This window comes from Callionymus lyra, chromosome 14 (assembly GCF_982586985.1).
Source record: "Callionymus lyra chromosome 14, fCalLyr1.hap1.1, whole genome shotgun sequence".
In the NCBI taxonomy this organism is placed as follows: Eukaryota; Metazoa; Chordata; class Actinopteri; order Syngnathiformes; family Callionymidae; genus Callionymus; species Callionymus lyra.
The window spans coordinates 17992851-18009953 of NC_141831.1; the positions used below are offsets into that span (position 1 = coordinate 17992851).

The 17103-nt window shown below is 38.3% G+C and overlaps 1 protein-coding gene across 1 annotated transcript; it reads right to left on the reverse strand.

Moving 5' to 3' along the window:
* Positions 1-641: 641 nt before the first annotated feature.
* On the reverse strand, positions 642-16176 carry LOC148066252 (rho GTPase-activating protein 42-like). The gene is made up of 24 exons (XM_087807255.1): positions 15677-16176; positions 13224-13319; positions 12552-12613; positions 10754-10825; positions 9204-9305; positions 9035-9145; positions 8554-8658; positions 7280-7409; positions 7112-7212; positions 6948-7057; positions 6809-6887; positions 6678-6717; positions 5470-5532; positions 5318-5392; positions 5159-5243; positions 5045-5103; positions 4696-4801; positions 3570-3729; positions 3337-3484; positions 2041-2661; positions 1837-1981; positions 1578-1649; positions 1353-1432; positions 642-1091 (listed from the first exon to the last, which is right to left on the reverse strand). The coding sequence occupies exons 1-24, from the start codon at positions 15828-15830 to the stop codon at positions 1003-1005; spliced, it is 2865 nt and encodes a 954-aa protein (XP_087663381.1). The 5' UTR covers positions 15831-16176; the 3' UTR covers positions 642-1002.
* Between the last annotated feature and the right edge of the window lie 927 nt (positions 16177-17103).

Sequence of the window (17103 nt, forward strand, 5' to 3'; positions counted from 1 at the left end):
AGTGATCCGAGGATTTACTTTTATTACACTGAGGAATGTTATTTACTACATTTCCTCACACACCAGGGTTCAGGGCAGCTGGGTTCAAGTCAATAACGGCTTTTTAAAATGTATAAAGCTTGTTCAGCCACATTTGTAAGCTTCTGTTAAGAATAATCATTTGCCTAGCATTGAACTTGCTTGCTCCTTGCCTAATGTTATCACTGAAAAAAAACAAAAAAAGTTTGAAATCACAATGATTTTACACTTTTATATATACAGTGTATATAACATTTACATTTTATTTTTTTATTTTAGTTTTTTCTTAATTGCTAAAATATATATTATCTTCTACTGCTACACTATGTATCACCGTTTCTACCAAGCATTTTGTTTTCCAAATATGGTGATAAATCACAACACTAACAGGAAACACATCATTAGAAAAAGAAGCATGAAGAAACTTTTGGTCATAAACACAGCAAACAACACTTCCTGGTTGATTAAATACGCTGAGTTGCATTCACGGACTCCCCTTTTTGTTTTGATGACGGGCAGATTGCCCGGATTTAATAATTCTACTCTATTTATAACTCTATTTGCAGCACTGTCACATGAAACCACTTGTCCTTACTGGCACACACAAAAATACAACATTTGATTAAGTTAGCATATTTATTATAGAATGATGGAGGAGACAGTTTGAAAATGTTAGCCAGGAATACAACATTTAAAGTTTATAGTTTACATATTTCATTGCTACAAAAATATAAATTACAAAGGAAAGAAATGTACCTGGACGAGAGCGTTGAAATGATCATGATCCGACTGTTGGACGCGTCAAACTAATGTGGGTCAAGTATTGACATATAAATAAACTGGAGGATCTGCATCAATTGGATTAGATAAAATAGATTTTATTAATCCCACAGGAGATCTCTTTGGGAAATTAGGTGGACCTACAGTTTACGGATTATTAAGATATTTACATATCTCATGAACTGTTTGACTGCTTCAAAATCGTCAAGTGTATGAAATGTAGTTCTCAGGTATGAGGCCGGTCTTGCCCTTATAGGTCGCCTGCAGCCAGCCGGGTTCCACAGACGGATGAACTGAAGAAACAAATTAAAGAAACTAAATTAATTCCATCACTTCAATATTTAGTGCTTCATAAATATGGTTCATTGAATTACTTTTGATTAATTCTGTTAAGAATCACTTTCCATTCCCATTACTTTGATGCCATGATAAGGAAACGATATAGACATTCATGTATATAAAATAAAATAAATACACGTAATATATTTTAACAAATAAAGGTACCATTTTAATGATTGATTGTGAAAGTGCAGCGGTTCCTTGGACCTACTTACCGTTTGTAAACAGCGCCCCCTGTGGGAAGCTGAGCTCATGGCTGTGTTCCGCCTTGCAGGAATAAAGAGCTTTTGCATCCCTGAAAATACAAGAGGTTCTCAATAAAATAAGAAATCATTTTAAAATGTTATTTCACAGTCGATACTGGTTCATTTTAATTATATTTCTATAGTTTTACGAGTAAAAAATGTTGGTTGTGGTCCAGTTTATGAGGTTAAACATACCGTCCTGCAGGAAAAATGTCTAAAGCTGAGGAGAAGACTGAACTGTCTCGCTGCTGCCCACGGATTGATAACCTGCAAAACAATCCATATACAAATAAATACAACTTTTTTACTGAATTGGAAGACAAAAGTTGAAACACATATGTCTCTAATCTCCAGCTGGTCAAACTTGCATTTTAATTCATATGTTGATTATATTTCATTTTAAACATTACTTCTATTACATTTAAAAAAAAAAAAAAAGGAGTACGTTTCCTACACTGAGGCAGAATTCCGAAGACATTTTGGAGCCGCATTCGTCACATCGGAGCCACAGCGGACATGCGACGGTTTAAGGATGTGTTTCTGCTCTCGTTGGTCCATAGACATCAGACTCTGGACGGATCCGTGGCAGCTTCTGTAGTCTGGGGGAGAAAATGATTAGATCGAATGAATTGAATATTCAAAACGAGGAGGAACTCACCCTCAGAGATGTGCAGGGAGGTGAGAGAAGAAGACGTGGACAGACGGTAGGGAAACAGTGAAGAGGAGGATGAAGAGGATGAGGAGTTGGTTCTGTAAGGAGTCCGGTGCTGAGGAGGAGATGTTGGCTCTGTTGCTTTGAGCTCTGGAGCAGTGGAGATGTTCCTCACACCCTCAGTGCTCTTCAGGGAGGTCACAGAAGAAACTCTTTTAACGGTTCCTCCCTCCCTGTGAAGGGCAAAGCGCTCTCCACCGGAATTCTGGATCGTTGAAGATCTGGAGGAACACCTAGACCCTCGGACCGAGGACAAAGATGTGGACGAGTCCCTCCGCTCGACAGCCGGATTGAAAGACAGGACGGACGAGGAGGACGTCAGTTGGGCTGACGTTTGATCTTCTTTGGAATGGTCCTGATCGTTGCCATTGGTGAGGCTTCCAGCAGGTTGGGAAGGAGGATCTACAGGAGGAGATGATGGTGGAACTGTGGAGGGAGATGTTACGTCAGCAGCAGGAGATGATGGAGGAGATGCTGGGGACAATCCATTCTTCTCAGAAGAGTGTGAGGACAGAGACTCCTGGCTGCCTCTGGGTGTAGTGCTGGGGCTGCTGCTGAAGGTGTCACCTGGAGACAGAACACGTGGAAGATCTTAAACTCTGAGGCGACACATTTCCAAGTCAACTGTAGCTTTATTTAGCTTTTAAGGTCTAGTAAGACACATTGAGCTGAAGAACCTGACCTGATTGGTCGGTTCTTTTTGTCCGCCTCCTTGCTTCCAAGTAAAAGTGAACCGAAGGATCAGTGATTAAAAACATATTTTCTGAAAAACACTAACATCCTAACTCAGATAAAAATCTTGAAAAGTTCTGACAATCCCCAACAGTAACATTTTTGTTAGAGAAAATTCGATTAAAAAAAACTTCTGACAATATGTTCCCCTAAAAAACAACTTTGACCAACTCCCTGTTAAAAGTTCTCTGACACAGAGAGACACACAAATCTCATGGAAATAACTATTACTGGTAAATGACGTAAGATGTTCGTACGTGACTACTTGTTATTAGAGCTGCTCGTTTTGTGTCCACTAGAGGCTGCTATCAACACGTGCAGCTTCAACTCAATATTGATTTTTTTTTTTTTACACATGCTTTGGTCATTCAATGAGTTAAAATACATCGATTTATGAAATGATTTAATGAAAATATGTCTTGGAAAGTATTAATGTGATATAAATCAGTAGCTAAGCTATAAATGAATATAATTAATGAATATCATCTAAATGAAAAAGTTCAAACCTACTGTCATTGTCGGCGAGGCAGAGAGCCGGAGTGTAAAGGCGGGCCTTCCGTTTCCCGGACGACAGACATATGGCTTTGCTTCTACGAGGAGCCCGGGAGGACGTAGCCTGAGGTAAGGGGACAGACAGGTCCGGGGCCTCACCAAACAACTGAAGGGAACACACAGAGCAAACACATGTAAGGTGCCTGTTGGATCACGTGTGTTTGCCTATGTAAAGGATGTGCAGGCCACACCTTGTCGTGGTTTTCGATAATGATCTCCACCACTATGTTCTGGAACTTGATGTTCATCATGGCGGCTACGGTCTCTTCTTGTGACCTCATCAACGTGGGGCCAAAGATCATTCCCAGGTTGGACACGGTCATCATGTTCTGTTCGCTGTGAGAGGAAACCCTGTACAAAAACCACAGATATTAAAAGACTATTGAGCACAAACATTCCCTGATTTTATTCAGACTGAATAATATTGACAGAATATAACACAAAGTTTGCTACGATAGAAGCCATTATGACCAGGGGTGTCCAACTCAAAATTTAAATTTTTACTAATTTTCTATAAACAGAAATGTATATTCAAATGCAATCGAGAACGAGCTCACTTAATCTTTTATTAAAAGCCACAACACAAGTGTGTTTCTTGTATTTCCTCTAACACTCCGATCAAATACCTGTCACTTCCTTTTCACTATGAATCACTTTGGCGTAGGCGGTTGCTCGTCTCCGTGGTAAGTTCAGTATGGGCTCTTAGCTAACTAATCAGAAACACTGGCATATTTTTAGGTGACAATATCGTGTATTTATCTACTTTGATTTTGGATCAATGGAAGAATAGGTGGATGGGTGGAGAGTCAAAAAAAATGGATGGATAGATGTACAGATGGATTGATAACAATGGTTGATAAATGGATGTTTCAACATATATACAAATGGATGGATGGATGGAAGAATAAAAAAATATAGAATAAAGAATAACAAGAAAGAAATAGGCTGATGCTTGAATGAATGGATGGATGATGAATGGATGAAAAGCTGGATGTATACAGTAGAAGAATAGATGGGATGATAGATTAATGGAAGGATCAATAAATAGATGAATAAATCATAGGATGGCAATTAGGTGGATGGATGGAAAGATAAATAGAGGGATGGACAAATGGATGATTGACTAGTGGATGGATGATGGACACATTGATGGATGGATGTATATGGACAAATAGATGAGAGCAAACCTAACAACTGACCGGCCTTGAGCGAAGTAAGATACAATTGTAGAATTGTTTATTGTCAACATTAAAAATGTGTAACTTTCTTGTTGTGAAGCTTGACAATGAAAACATGTTGTGTGTTTCAAAAACTGACCTGAACAAGTGACTGGTCAGGAGGTCCAGCATGGACCGATTTTTCTCTGGTAGTTTGTGAACAAGAGCGTGGATGGCTCTCACTCTGTGCTTCTGGTCGTCATACTCTATGATTGAAAAAACAACATAAACACAGTCTTAGAAAAGCATCGTCAGGGTTTCTTTACAAGCAATGATGTCAGAGCTTAAACGTGTTGACTCAGAGCTGCTAAGGTACCAGTGTTTTCTGGCAACCGTGAATCACCTTTTAGTCACACTTCCACTGAAAAGATTCTGATTTATCCTCAGCAGCTGAGGGAACTTTATAGTTCACTCCTCGTCTGAGTCAATCAATCAACACTTTTCCTTACTTGCAGCTTTGATGAACTCTTTATGAAGCCTGTAGGTCAGCAAAGGCTCTGCCAAACACCTGCGGGAAAAATCATCAGGATTGAAACGAGGGAAATATTTGGATTATTTCTCACCTGAAATAGTTCTTCAGACCACTGGTTATGGTCTTATTGTCCCACGTGTCTGTGTCAAGCCGCAGTTCAGAGGAGGAAGAAGGCGCTGCAGAACAGACATGAATCGTGAGGTGATAAAGGATGACTTATCTCTGCAGTAAATGGTGAGGAGGGTCGTACCAAAGACACTTGTCATTAACCGCTGCACTTTGGAGTTGACTCCTCCGGTCCTGTACAGCCCCAGAGTGCTGATGCCTGAAAACACACGTAGATTTATTTAATATTTAAACAAGTATACAGCTTTAATCAACCTTAATAGAGCGGAGGATTACCTCTTTTCTCCACCACATCAATGCAACTCCTGACAAATCTGAATCCAGTCTCGTTGAGAAATGCTGTAAAAAAGGATGGATACGTAGATGAATGAATGGATGATCAGATGGATGAATATATGAACGGACAAAGAGATGATGGATGGATGGACAAATTAATAAATGGAATAATACACGGATGAATGAACAGATAAATGGATAAATATATAGAAAATCAGTGATGAGTGAATGAGTAGATGGACTGATGGATTGATAGATGAATAGATGTTTCGAGGTACGGACAAATAGATTGATGGATGAATAGATGGATAAATATATAGAAAATCAAATAGATGATCGATGGATGGAAAATGGATGGACGAAAGAACAATATGATGGATTGACAGTCAAATAAATGGATGAGTGAATGAATAGATGGACTGATGGATTGATAGATGAATAGATGTTTCGAGGTACGGACGATCGATCGATAGATGGATGGATGATTAGATGGATAAATGGATGTTTCAACTTGTGGAAAAATGTATGGATAGATGGAAGAACATGTGGATAAAGGAGAAACAAACAGGTTGATGCTTAGATGGATGGATTGATGGATGATGAATGGATGAATAGGTGGATGTATTGAAGAAGACGATGGATGGGTAGATAGACACATAGATAGACGGAAGGAAGGATAAATAGATGAATACATGGTAGGATGGGAGAATAGGTGAATGGATGAAAAGTAGATGGATGAGGGATTAATGGATGGATGGGTCAACATATATCCATGGATGGACAAAAAAGATGGGTGATAAATAGATGATGGATTTAGAGCCACAGAGATGGATGTATGGACAAATGGATGAAGGATTAATGGATGAATGGATGTAGAAATGGACGAAGGTTTAGTGGATGGATGGGTGGACACAAAGATGAATGGGTAAACATAAAGATGGATGGATGAGTGGATTAACAAATAGATGATGGATTTAGAGCCACATAGATGAAGGGATGGACAAACGGATCAATAGACAAATTGATGACCAATGAATGATGAACAACGGATAAACAAGTGGATGAATTGATAGAGGGAAAAATGGAAAGACAGATAGATAGATAGATAAATACATGGGTGGATAGATAATGGATGTAGAGACAAGTAGATGGATGGATGGAAATATGGAGGGTAGATGGATACATGGAAAACATTCTCAGAGACTTACTTTCTTCTTTTTTGCTGAGCAAAGATGGAAGAGTATAGATCTAAAAACACAAACACACAATAAAAACATAATTTAAAGACACTAAAGGGTTCACAGAAACAGCCTAACGACACGAGCACAAATCAACGTACAGGTTCTTTGCCGTCCATGGCTTCCATCCAGAGACGTCTGTTGGCCTCAGAGAGCGCTTGCAGCGTGATGACTCCGTGTCTACGAGGAAACGACCGAAATGGTCAAAACAAGCAAAGAAGAACAAGCGCATTCTCTCACCTTTCCACCACCTCGATATCGAAGCAGAAGCGTTTGTCGATGGATTCCGTCTTTCTCCGCACACACGAGCGCAGCCTGAACATTTCTGGTGCACCGTTCATCACGCCGTTCTATCAACAAAAGCTTTAGAGCCTGAGACGATCTAAGGTGGGGCCGGGACTCACCTGTCGGCTGGCTGGTCGGCCCTCAGTGTTGCTGATGGTGAACATCTTGGAGCTTTTTTCGTAAGTGCAGTAGTATCTGGTCCACACGCTGCCCAGCGGGCCTGAGGAGCAGCATTTTCATGAAAAAACGTAAAGTAAAGAAAGGTAAAAAAGACTTGGTTGTCTCACGTTTCTCCTGAATGTAGAGATACCCCTCCATGGTGAAACAAGTGGGGGCTTTGAAGTCCTCCTCCGCCGACCGGATCCTCCTCATCAGCCGCTCTACCTCGGCTCGTGTGCTTTCAAAGTTGTTTCGAGCCTTCAGGACACACATCGATCAGGTGAGCGTGGACAGGTTGCGACACGCCGGTAGAGGGAAAACGTTTTTTTTAACCCGGTTATTCTTCTTTATCTTAAATAAATGTGTGTTTTTTACATCAGGTGTGTCAAACTCCAGCACGTGGGGGAAGATTTGGTTGCTCTTGATTTAAAAATATAAGTATTTGTACCAAACTGTGGAGTAAGATTAAGTCTGATTGTGACATTATCCTTTTATTCTCCCATAAAAGATGATTTCCTTCGACCTCAGTTTTATTCAAGACCCACCATGTAAACACAGACCATGTAAACACAAATAAATTTCTCCAAAATGTGATTTTCTAAATTCTGAACAAAATGAAAAAAAAATTTCATTCCAAGAAGTTTAAAAAATGGCCTAAAATAAACATCTATAAAAATGAAAAAATAAATGACGCAAAATCAAATTCCAATATCTGGTGGACCATGTGAAAACAAATAAATGTAATCAAAATGTTGAAATTGTGATTTTCTTAAGTCTTAAAAAACTGAAAGTAAATGCTGTTTTTCATTCCATAAAGTTTGAAAAAAAAATGGCCAAAAAAAAACTGGCAAAAATACGCTGATATATATGCAATATATGCAAGAAAAGTGTGTCAATCTAATACATATAAAACCATAAAAAATACATAAATCAAATCTAAATTTAACAGCTGTGAAGAAAGGGGCTTATTTTTTCACAGTCTTCAGAATTGTGCAAAATTCCTAAATTCTGGGAAAGTGTGGTGGTAGAATAGATAAAAATCTATAAAATGTAAAATACAATGAACCTGAACTTTGTGCATTAAATTTTTACACAGTGAAACACAAATACAAGAACAACAAGGTTCATTTTATGAACTTTTGTTTTCTCAAGCAGAGAAATGTATAGATGTGAGTCACTTCCTGAAATATGTGGGAAATATATGGGAAGTAAATGAACAAATTCGAATGGAAAAGTACAATTGATTTTAAGGGTAAAATGTTTTATCAACGTTTTTTCAAGTTTTCTATTTTCAACTATCCGTTGGGCCACAAAAAAACAGCCCTGAGTTTTGATATGAACTTTGACATCTTGGACAATTCATTGAAATAATCATAACCTTAAAGGGTTTAAATCGACTTACATTCTGCAAGTTGAACTGAAGTTGCTGTTTGTAGGGTTCAAACTCGCTGGCCAGCTCGTAGCCTTCATGGTAGAAAGTGAGAAGACCCTGAAGGAAGGCAAGTAACTGAGGGCAGAAAGAAGGCAAACAGAAAAAAAGGATCAGATCTTCAGGATACTGTGTCATGTACTTTTTTTTTCTTCTGTCCAATCAGTCGAGCAAAACAAAACGACATCCATGAACTCTGTCCGATGTTTTCTATCTTTGTTTACTTTACAACAAAGTGAGTCTGTGTCAGGCAATCTCAGTGCAGGAAGTGCTGCAGCAGAAACAGGACGTGGCCTCAACTGATATCTATCATCAAAACCTCTTTTTGTTTTTATCCGACAAAAAAAAAGAAGTGTTTTTTACGAAACTCATTCGTGGTGTCGCCCCTGGGAGTCAAATTCAAACATAATAATTGTTGTTTTTTCTTTCAAATGGATCTCGTTCTTAAGCTCACCGGCTCCACAAATTCAAACTTCTTCCTCTCCTGCACCTCCTGGATCTTGAAGACGTACTGGAGCGACGCATCGTAAAAAACCTGCCGGTCTTTACTCATCTGTGAATCCGCCTGCAGGGAAAGACGTTATCAGCTGAGAGGAAGTGCTGAGTGAGGCGATCGACGATACCTCGTGTAGGTGTGACTCTTTCTTTTTGGACGACATGTTGAGGTGTTTCTCCAGAACCGAGTAGTACTTTTCCGTCTCTTTATCAAACTGTTTCTTCTCCTCCTGGATTGAAAAGAAAGAAAAGTGATTGACATGTTAATTGTTTGTGTGTTTTACTGGTGTTGGGTTATAGTTTAAAATGTGTATTTAGGAAGTTGTGTTTTTATTTTGGCAGATCAAGTTTCCCTTTTTTTGACAAGTTGATTAAAAACAACAATATCTTAACATACAGGTGAAACTGAAAGACATATCAAAATGCTATTATTAACAAATGATTTAAACATTTAGATATTTACCAACATGAATAAGTATAACAATAAAAAATAAATTGAAATATACAAATAAATAGACAGCATTGAATAAAAGTAGTCAAGAAAAATAAATCATGTAATAAAGTATAATGAATAATACAATACTTAAAATTCATTAAATTAATTAATAGAAATATTGTGATTAATACTCCAACTAATGTGTTGTCTTAAGTGTGTATTAAATAGATCTTGTATCTCTATTGTACTCATCAGTATGTGTCTGTTTGTACAAAACTCTCTTTTCATTGAAATATTCACATTATAAAATGTGCTTAAGCCCCGCCCACTGAAAACACATAACATACAACACATTTTTAATAACATGAAAAAACATGAAATGTTGTTCACCACAACCACGCCCACTCTGCTGTGATTGCTTAAACATTGAGGTTTGTCACCGCACGTCATAAATCCAGGAAGTCTCCGCATCCAAGGGACTTGTTGTATAAACAAAGCGGGGCGTGATTACAGCTGGCTGGAGGAGGAGTGAAGCCATTTTTGCATCATAATGGACTTAGCGCTCGTTCACAGAGATTTCAGGCGGTGGAGAACTTTATTAAGAAATAAAACATGGTCATGATGAGGGACTTGATGCATGTTGGAGAGGAAGACTTTTTTTTATATTAGTTCCCCTTTTAATATGTAATAAATTATAATGAGTAATGCCTTAATTAATTTGAATCATTGTAGTTTAGCCAATAAAAACAATGAGAAAACTGTATATTTAAAGAATAGAAAGTCAACACAGTAAAACAGGTTTTTAAATAATTGAATAGATACTGCAGCACAGTCTGACAGCAGAGTCAGGCGCTCACACTCTGTTGCCACATTCTTAAAATCTGCTCCGTCGTCACCAACAGGCTGTGATCCATTTGCTAATGACACTTTAGTTTCATCGACGCCACATTCTACATGACACTGCTATTTATAGGTTTCTAACGGGAGTGTAGAAGGAGGGATGAGATTTAGACTTGCAATAACGACTGTGACTCACAGACGTTGACCGTCTGAGCAGCTCCATGTTTTCTCTCCCAGTGTTCCTTCCCACGACCTTGTTACTGACACTGCACACTGACACATCGCTTATCGGCCCGGACTTCATTCTTAATATAGCGGCCGCTACAGTCCCCGGACTGGATTCATTCAATTAACGGTTTTATTTATCACATGTTTTTATTCACAGAAGATTCTCAGCAATACCTTCACCGCTCCTATTTGTTCCTTACGAAACCTTTCCAGAGGGGAGATCAAGACGTCGTCGGCATTTTGGATCTACAAGAGACAAGGGAAGATGAGGCCTTAAGATAGAAGAGACATATGTCTGTCTGTCCTTTCCACCAAGACTATTCCATCCATCCATCCATTTTACTTTTTCTTCCATCTATCCATCCATCCATCCATCCATCCATCCATTCGATGTTTCCTTCTATTCATTCATCCATGACCATTCCTTCTTTCCGTGCGACTATTCCATCCTTCCTTCCATCCATCCGTCCATCCATCCATCCATCTGACTTTTCCTTCCATCCATCCATCCATCCATCCATCCATCCATCCATCCATCCATCCATCCATCCATCCATCCATCCATCCATCCATCCATCCATCCATCCATCCATCCATCCATTTGATGTTTCCTTCTATTCATTCATCCACGACCATTCCTTCTTTCCATCTGACTATTCCTTCCATCCATCCATCCATCTGTCCCTCCATCCATTCGACTTTCCATCCATCCATCCATCCATCCATCCATCCATCCATCCATCCATCCATCCATCCATCCATCCATCCATCCATCCATCCATCCATCCATCCATCCATCCATCCATCCATCCATCCATCCATCCATCTATCCATCCATCCATCCATTCATCCATCCATCCAGGCATCCATTCGATGTTTCCTTCTATTCATTCATCCACTACCATTCCTTCTTTCCGTCCAACTATTCCTTCCTTCCTTCCATCCATCCGTCCATCCATCCATTTGACTTTTCCTTCCATCCATCCATCTATCCATTCATCCATCCATGCATCCATTCAATGTTTCCTTCCATTCATTCAACCAGGACCATTCCTTCAATCCATCTGACTATTCCTTCCTTCCTTCCGTCCTTCCTTCTTTCCATCCAACTATTCCTTCCTTCCTTCATCCATCCATCCATCCATTTAGCCATCTGTCTGACTATTCTATCCATCCATCCATCCAACTATTCATTACATCAATCCACCCATTCATACATCTATCGTTCATCTGATTATACCTTCCATCTATCCATCCATTCGTCCACCCAACCATTACTTCCATCCCGTCTGTCTGTCTGTCTGTCGGTCGGTCTGTTTGCTTTAATATGTCTCCAAAATATATATAAATAAAAATGCACTTTATATTTAAATAGAGGGAATACTAAAAATAAGTTAAGAATTAAAAAAAACATTTTACATGATTGCTTTTATAAAACAATACTGTAGAAATTGTAGGAACTGCCATTTGTACAAATTTTATATTTTCAAGAATCAAAACTGACATCAAACCGAACTAAGATGTTGAAGTTTAACAAGTCTACTTTCACTTTTACAGAGTCCAGGCTGAAACTGAGATCTGAGACTGAAGGTCGCCGTCTCACAAATCAGCAGAACTGTGTAACACACACCACACACAGGCACACACACACAAAAGAGTCTTTTATGGACTTTCCCATGCTGCGTGCGCAGTCACACGAGGGAATTGGCCGAATAGGTTCCACATGGCACAGTGTAACCAGACTATATATTAGCTAGCAACACAGAAGCCTGCCCCGACTGCAGTCACACCCACACAAAGGCCTGCATTTGATGAGACTTTTTTTCCAAATCTCCACGGAGCCCACAGCTTCACTGCAACAATGCTCCCTTACAGTAAATTGAGAAAGACTTTTTAAAAATAGTCTCATTCGTGCCTGTGTTGTTTCCTGTCGCTAACAAAATCAAGATCACCAGATTAAGTAATGTCTTACCAGTCGCTTTCTCTCCTCCTCCATCGTGCTCAAAAGTTGGGAGAACTCTTTTAGGGATTGAGCTGGAAAATAAAAGGTTCAATTTAAGCTTCTGGATAAAATCAGAAGTTTATTTCCAACATCGAACGTTGTTTTTCCACATTTATCTCATAAATGTTGTGAATGGAATTTCCATGAAACTTTAAGTATTGGTCTAGCACTAGATTTTGAATAGTGACGTTTCATCAGGATTTAAAAAGGTTTTCATCATTGACTTGTGTCTCACTGCTGCTTGTCCAGGAGCCACAAATCCAAATTCAGAGTGAAAACGGTTTTCACTGCAGTGACAAAATGTGTTTTCCTTGTGGTGTTGTGATTATTAACAAAAGAAAAATCTGTCTTCTGTACATCTGTGTACTGTATGTTGTAGTCATGGTGTTTTCTGTGGTGATGACAACTCCTAGTCACAAATCTTCATGCTGTGAGCCAAAACAATTCTTAATTTAATAATGGAAGTAGTTTTGATTGGATGCCGGTTTATAAAAAGTCATGTGAAATGGTCTCCTTTGCGGAGGTATGCACACTCTCAGTGCTTTTCATGCTCTTGGTTCAACTTTAAATGTGTTTTAGATTGTCTTCACAACTCTCAAAAATGAATCTCTTAATATTGACATAGAAATAAACAACACAGACCTATGTTGACCTCATCATCGGTCTCGGCATCTCCGATGCACTCGAACTGGAACTCCTGCAGGGACTGAGAGAAGCGCTGCACGGCCAGAGAAAGACCTGAAACACAGAGGAGTGATGTAATTGTTCCTAAATGACTTAATGGCATGGTGGTACACAAGAATGTGCAGGGTTTGTTTAACGCTTGGTAATGAGCACTTTCTACAGTCAGAGTGATTCTCTAATCGCCTGACGCAAACGCAAACTTTCAGAGGTGTTTTTGTTTTATCCGCTGCCAACACTACTATTGAAACAAGACATTTTTGGTGAAGAAGAAACATTAAAATTCAAAACCTGTGTTGAACAAAATAAACAAGCTAATATAATTCATCATATTAAATATGCATAACATGACTTAAAACAACTCAAAGATTATGAGAAGGAAAAAGAATAAATAAAAAGATTGATCTGACAAACTCAGATTTTGCGTCACTGGTTTTCCCAGGTGACGGGTGAAAGGAACATGCAGCAAGTGAATGAATGGAGCTATTATCAGGTAATTCAGTGCACCTGTGCTTTTCATCCTACAACGCCTCGAAAACATCTGACTTGGAAAAGATTATAACAATAGTATTACACTGCTGACTCACAAAGAAAACACAGCGAGGTGGTGTTTCATGACAGAACTACGATTATTATCAATACTAGCTTGCATTGATAAATCCAGCTAAGCTAACATAAATATAACAGTGAATATTTCTAATGCATAGTTGTCTAAACTTTCCAAATTCAACTTGTATTATAAGTTTTATTTTCCCAATGTTATTGTGTTATCAACAAGAACAGCTTTAAACTGAGACCAAAGCTTTAGCAGCCATGTGGGTCATAACAAACACGCCTTATGATGTCACTGAGTTTCTGTCCTTTAAAAAATTAAACTGATAAGAAAAAAACATGGAAAACTTGCATGTTATTTTACAGTGACGTCTTGACAAAACAGTTTGAACAAGTGTGTTGATCCATGTAAAATAAATGAAACGTGATTAAGAATATAGTTGTTCTTTTAATCATTAAAACAGCTGCTAAAAGATGGAATCATGTAGAAAAAATTATAACTAAAAATGTATTTTTTAGTTTAAGTATTAACATATTTATTATGATAATGTACATGCAATTATACATCTCTACTTCATTTTACATGATCATTTTTTTCTTATAAACACGATTTATTAACAACGACACTTTGTATTTTAATGAGGCTTGGGGCTTAACCAACTGCATCACATTAAAATGACCCTAATAACACAACTGAAGCGACACATTTATAGGTCAACATAAACCTTTTTATAACACTCATTAACATAATGGCTATGCCATTGTTATTGTTGTCCTTATGACTCATTGTTTTCATGTTGCCTTTCTTGTTTTCACTTTAACACAACAGAACCTTGATTTTCAAGTAAATGTCAAGCACTTTATTTATGGAATAGATATCCACGTTTTACATCATGATATTACTGTCATTTGTGGAGTAAGTGTGTGAGAGGGGGTTACATACCATAGAGAACAGATGGGCCGAAGCACAATGATCTTTTCTCTGTGTAAATCCATGATGCCGATTTGTCAAAAAAAACTAATTGAGAATATTTTAGGTATTTTAGTGTGTGCTATGTTTGACGTTTAGTTTATATACATATATTGGTTGCTTATTAGAAATACATATATATATATATATAGTCTCAGTTTGAAGTTGAAGTTTGAAGAATAGTGAATAATTATATGACGTTGCCATCAGTAGTTGTGGTCAGTGCCAAACATCCAAACAAAGGCTCAAAGACAGCAGGCTACTGGTACATATCTTATAACCTTTTCGTGGAATGTTGGGGGTTTGAATAGTGAGGGTGATGGGGTTTGCCCAAATAAGGGAGGGTCCATGCTGAGGTTTGGAGACATTCTCAAGACTGATTTTTACTTATATTAAGTTAAATATATATAAACAAGTTCTGCAGGTAGGAAAAGATTGTGTGATGTAATAACTTTTTGCTAATTCTGTACCTCATCTAGGACCAAAAAAAAGAAGATGCATCGCTTAAGTTTTACCTTATCTTAGAGTTTGGTCTTAGTGGACATAGAATACCCAACAAATAAGTTGTATATTTTCTTTAAACCCACACTTGCCATCCTCGACAATGGCTTAAAGAAGAAACCTGTAGACTAACAGATTATTATGTTGTATCTCCAGACTTCTGGGGCACCTTTTGATCCCCCAGTCAGAGTGGACCTGGCCTTTAGTAAAGTTTGATCATGACTGATAAACAACCATTTCAATGGAGCAGACAATAAAACATAGAGAAACAAAAGCCAACCATCTGATTATTGTTGTGTTGCTGAAAAAGACGTGTAATAACGTGTTATTACCACACACGCTACGGTGGATATTAACGTCTCAACAAAACATCGTTGTCATTGAAACTTACTTCTGAGAGCAGAAATGAGCATGCTTCCATCTTTAATAAGGTCTTTTATGAATCTGTTGGTTCTTTCCAGCTCGATCTCATGGCACTGCAGCCTCTCTCGGAACTCCGGACTGTCCAGGAAAGAGTCGCTAAACTCCAGCGTCGGGAGACCCATGGATGGTTTGAAATGAAGCGATAGTTGTTGAAAAAAATATTGAAAAAGTTCCTCGTCCTTGGCTTGGTGTCGGTCAAGCGTCTCGACTCGCTCCCTTTCTCATGCCGTTCTCACTTTCCCCCCCTTCAGAACTTCCGGACACTTGAACGCCGCACAGATTTTTTGGCAAAGTTAAAGCTAGTTTTAGTTTCGACGAACAGTTGCAGCTTTGTTGCTCTTTAAAAATGGTTTGATCGAATAAAAAAGGCAAGTCTGAGAACCAACGGGGGTTTTAGTTGAAGTAGAATCCAGATCTGCGGCAGTGGAGCCGTGAAAATAATGGCAGAAGGTTGAAGAATGAGAAGGAATTCTGTAGCGACTCGGACCTCAGACGGTTCCTCTGAAGGCTGGTTACTATGGGGACGAGAGACTCCTGCTGGTGCTCCGTGATATAATTCTCGAATGACATTGTCATTATTACGGTTTTATATCTACATAAAAAAATACTTGCAATCATTTATAATACTTAAGAAACAAGTTAAGACCAAATAAACGTTTGGGGTATATTTGTAAATGTGATTAACGAGTTTCTTTGAATGCCTCATAGTTTAGTTTGATCATAAATTAAGAATAGTGATTAAACTATCTATTATACAAACTTCAAAAATAAAAATTTCATTGTTCCATTAACAAGGGGAAAGTCGAAGTAAAAATAATGAACAACCTGATTTTAAAGCCCGGATCTAAACAAGATATTCCTTTATTGATTCAAATAATAGTTTTTTATTCTTGATTTCCACAGGTCTAAACAGGCATAGAAGTGAAAGAAAAACAACAAGACTTTGGACCAGCTGAAGATTTACTGAGCAGCAGCCAAACGCTGCAGGGAAACTGCGTTATGAATTTGGCAACACACAGAGCGAATAAATTTAATTAAATAAATGACATCATTTTTTGAATATTGGAGAAGCTTCTGCAGCTTGTTTTCTTTTTAATTCATAATATCTGTCTCGCTGTTGTTATTGCGTGAATTAAAAAATCTAGATCAAATTTAATTTTTCCATGTGACATCTTATATTCTCAACAACAACCGGTCTCATTATTATTGTTATTCAATTACTTTCTGGCTTCTGGACTGGGCTTCCTGGAAAAATTCCGGATTTGACCTTCTTTTCTTTGCAGTTCGACCACAAATATTCAACTGTGTGTTTGTCCGTGCTGCTTTTATTGTTCCAGTTCATCGCTGCTGTATGTCAATCACCACAAAGAATGAAACACCATGACTACCGTTGTC

Excerpts from the sequence above, each read along its gene's own strand:
- LOC148066252 (XM_087807255.1), bottom strand. The coding sequence starts at position 15,830 with ATGGGTCTCCCGACGCTGGAGTTTAGCGACTCTTTCCTGGACAGTCCG. Across the intron at positions 2,662-3,336 it reads CTGCCTCGCCGACAATGACA|GTGACACCTTCAGCAGCAGC; the intron begins GTAGGTTTGAAC and ends TTCTGTCTCCAG. Across the intron at positions 1,982-2,040 it reads CTCCCTGCACATCTCTGAGG|ACTACAGAAGCTGCCACGGA; the intron begins GTGAGTTCCTCC and ends TTTCTCCCCCAG.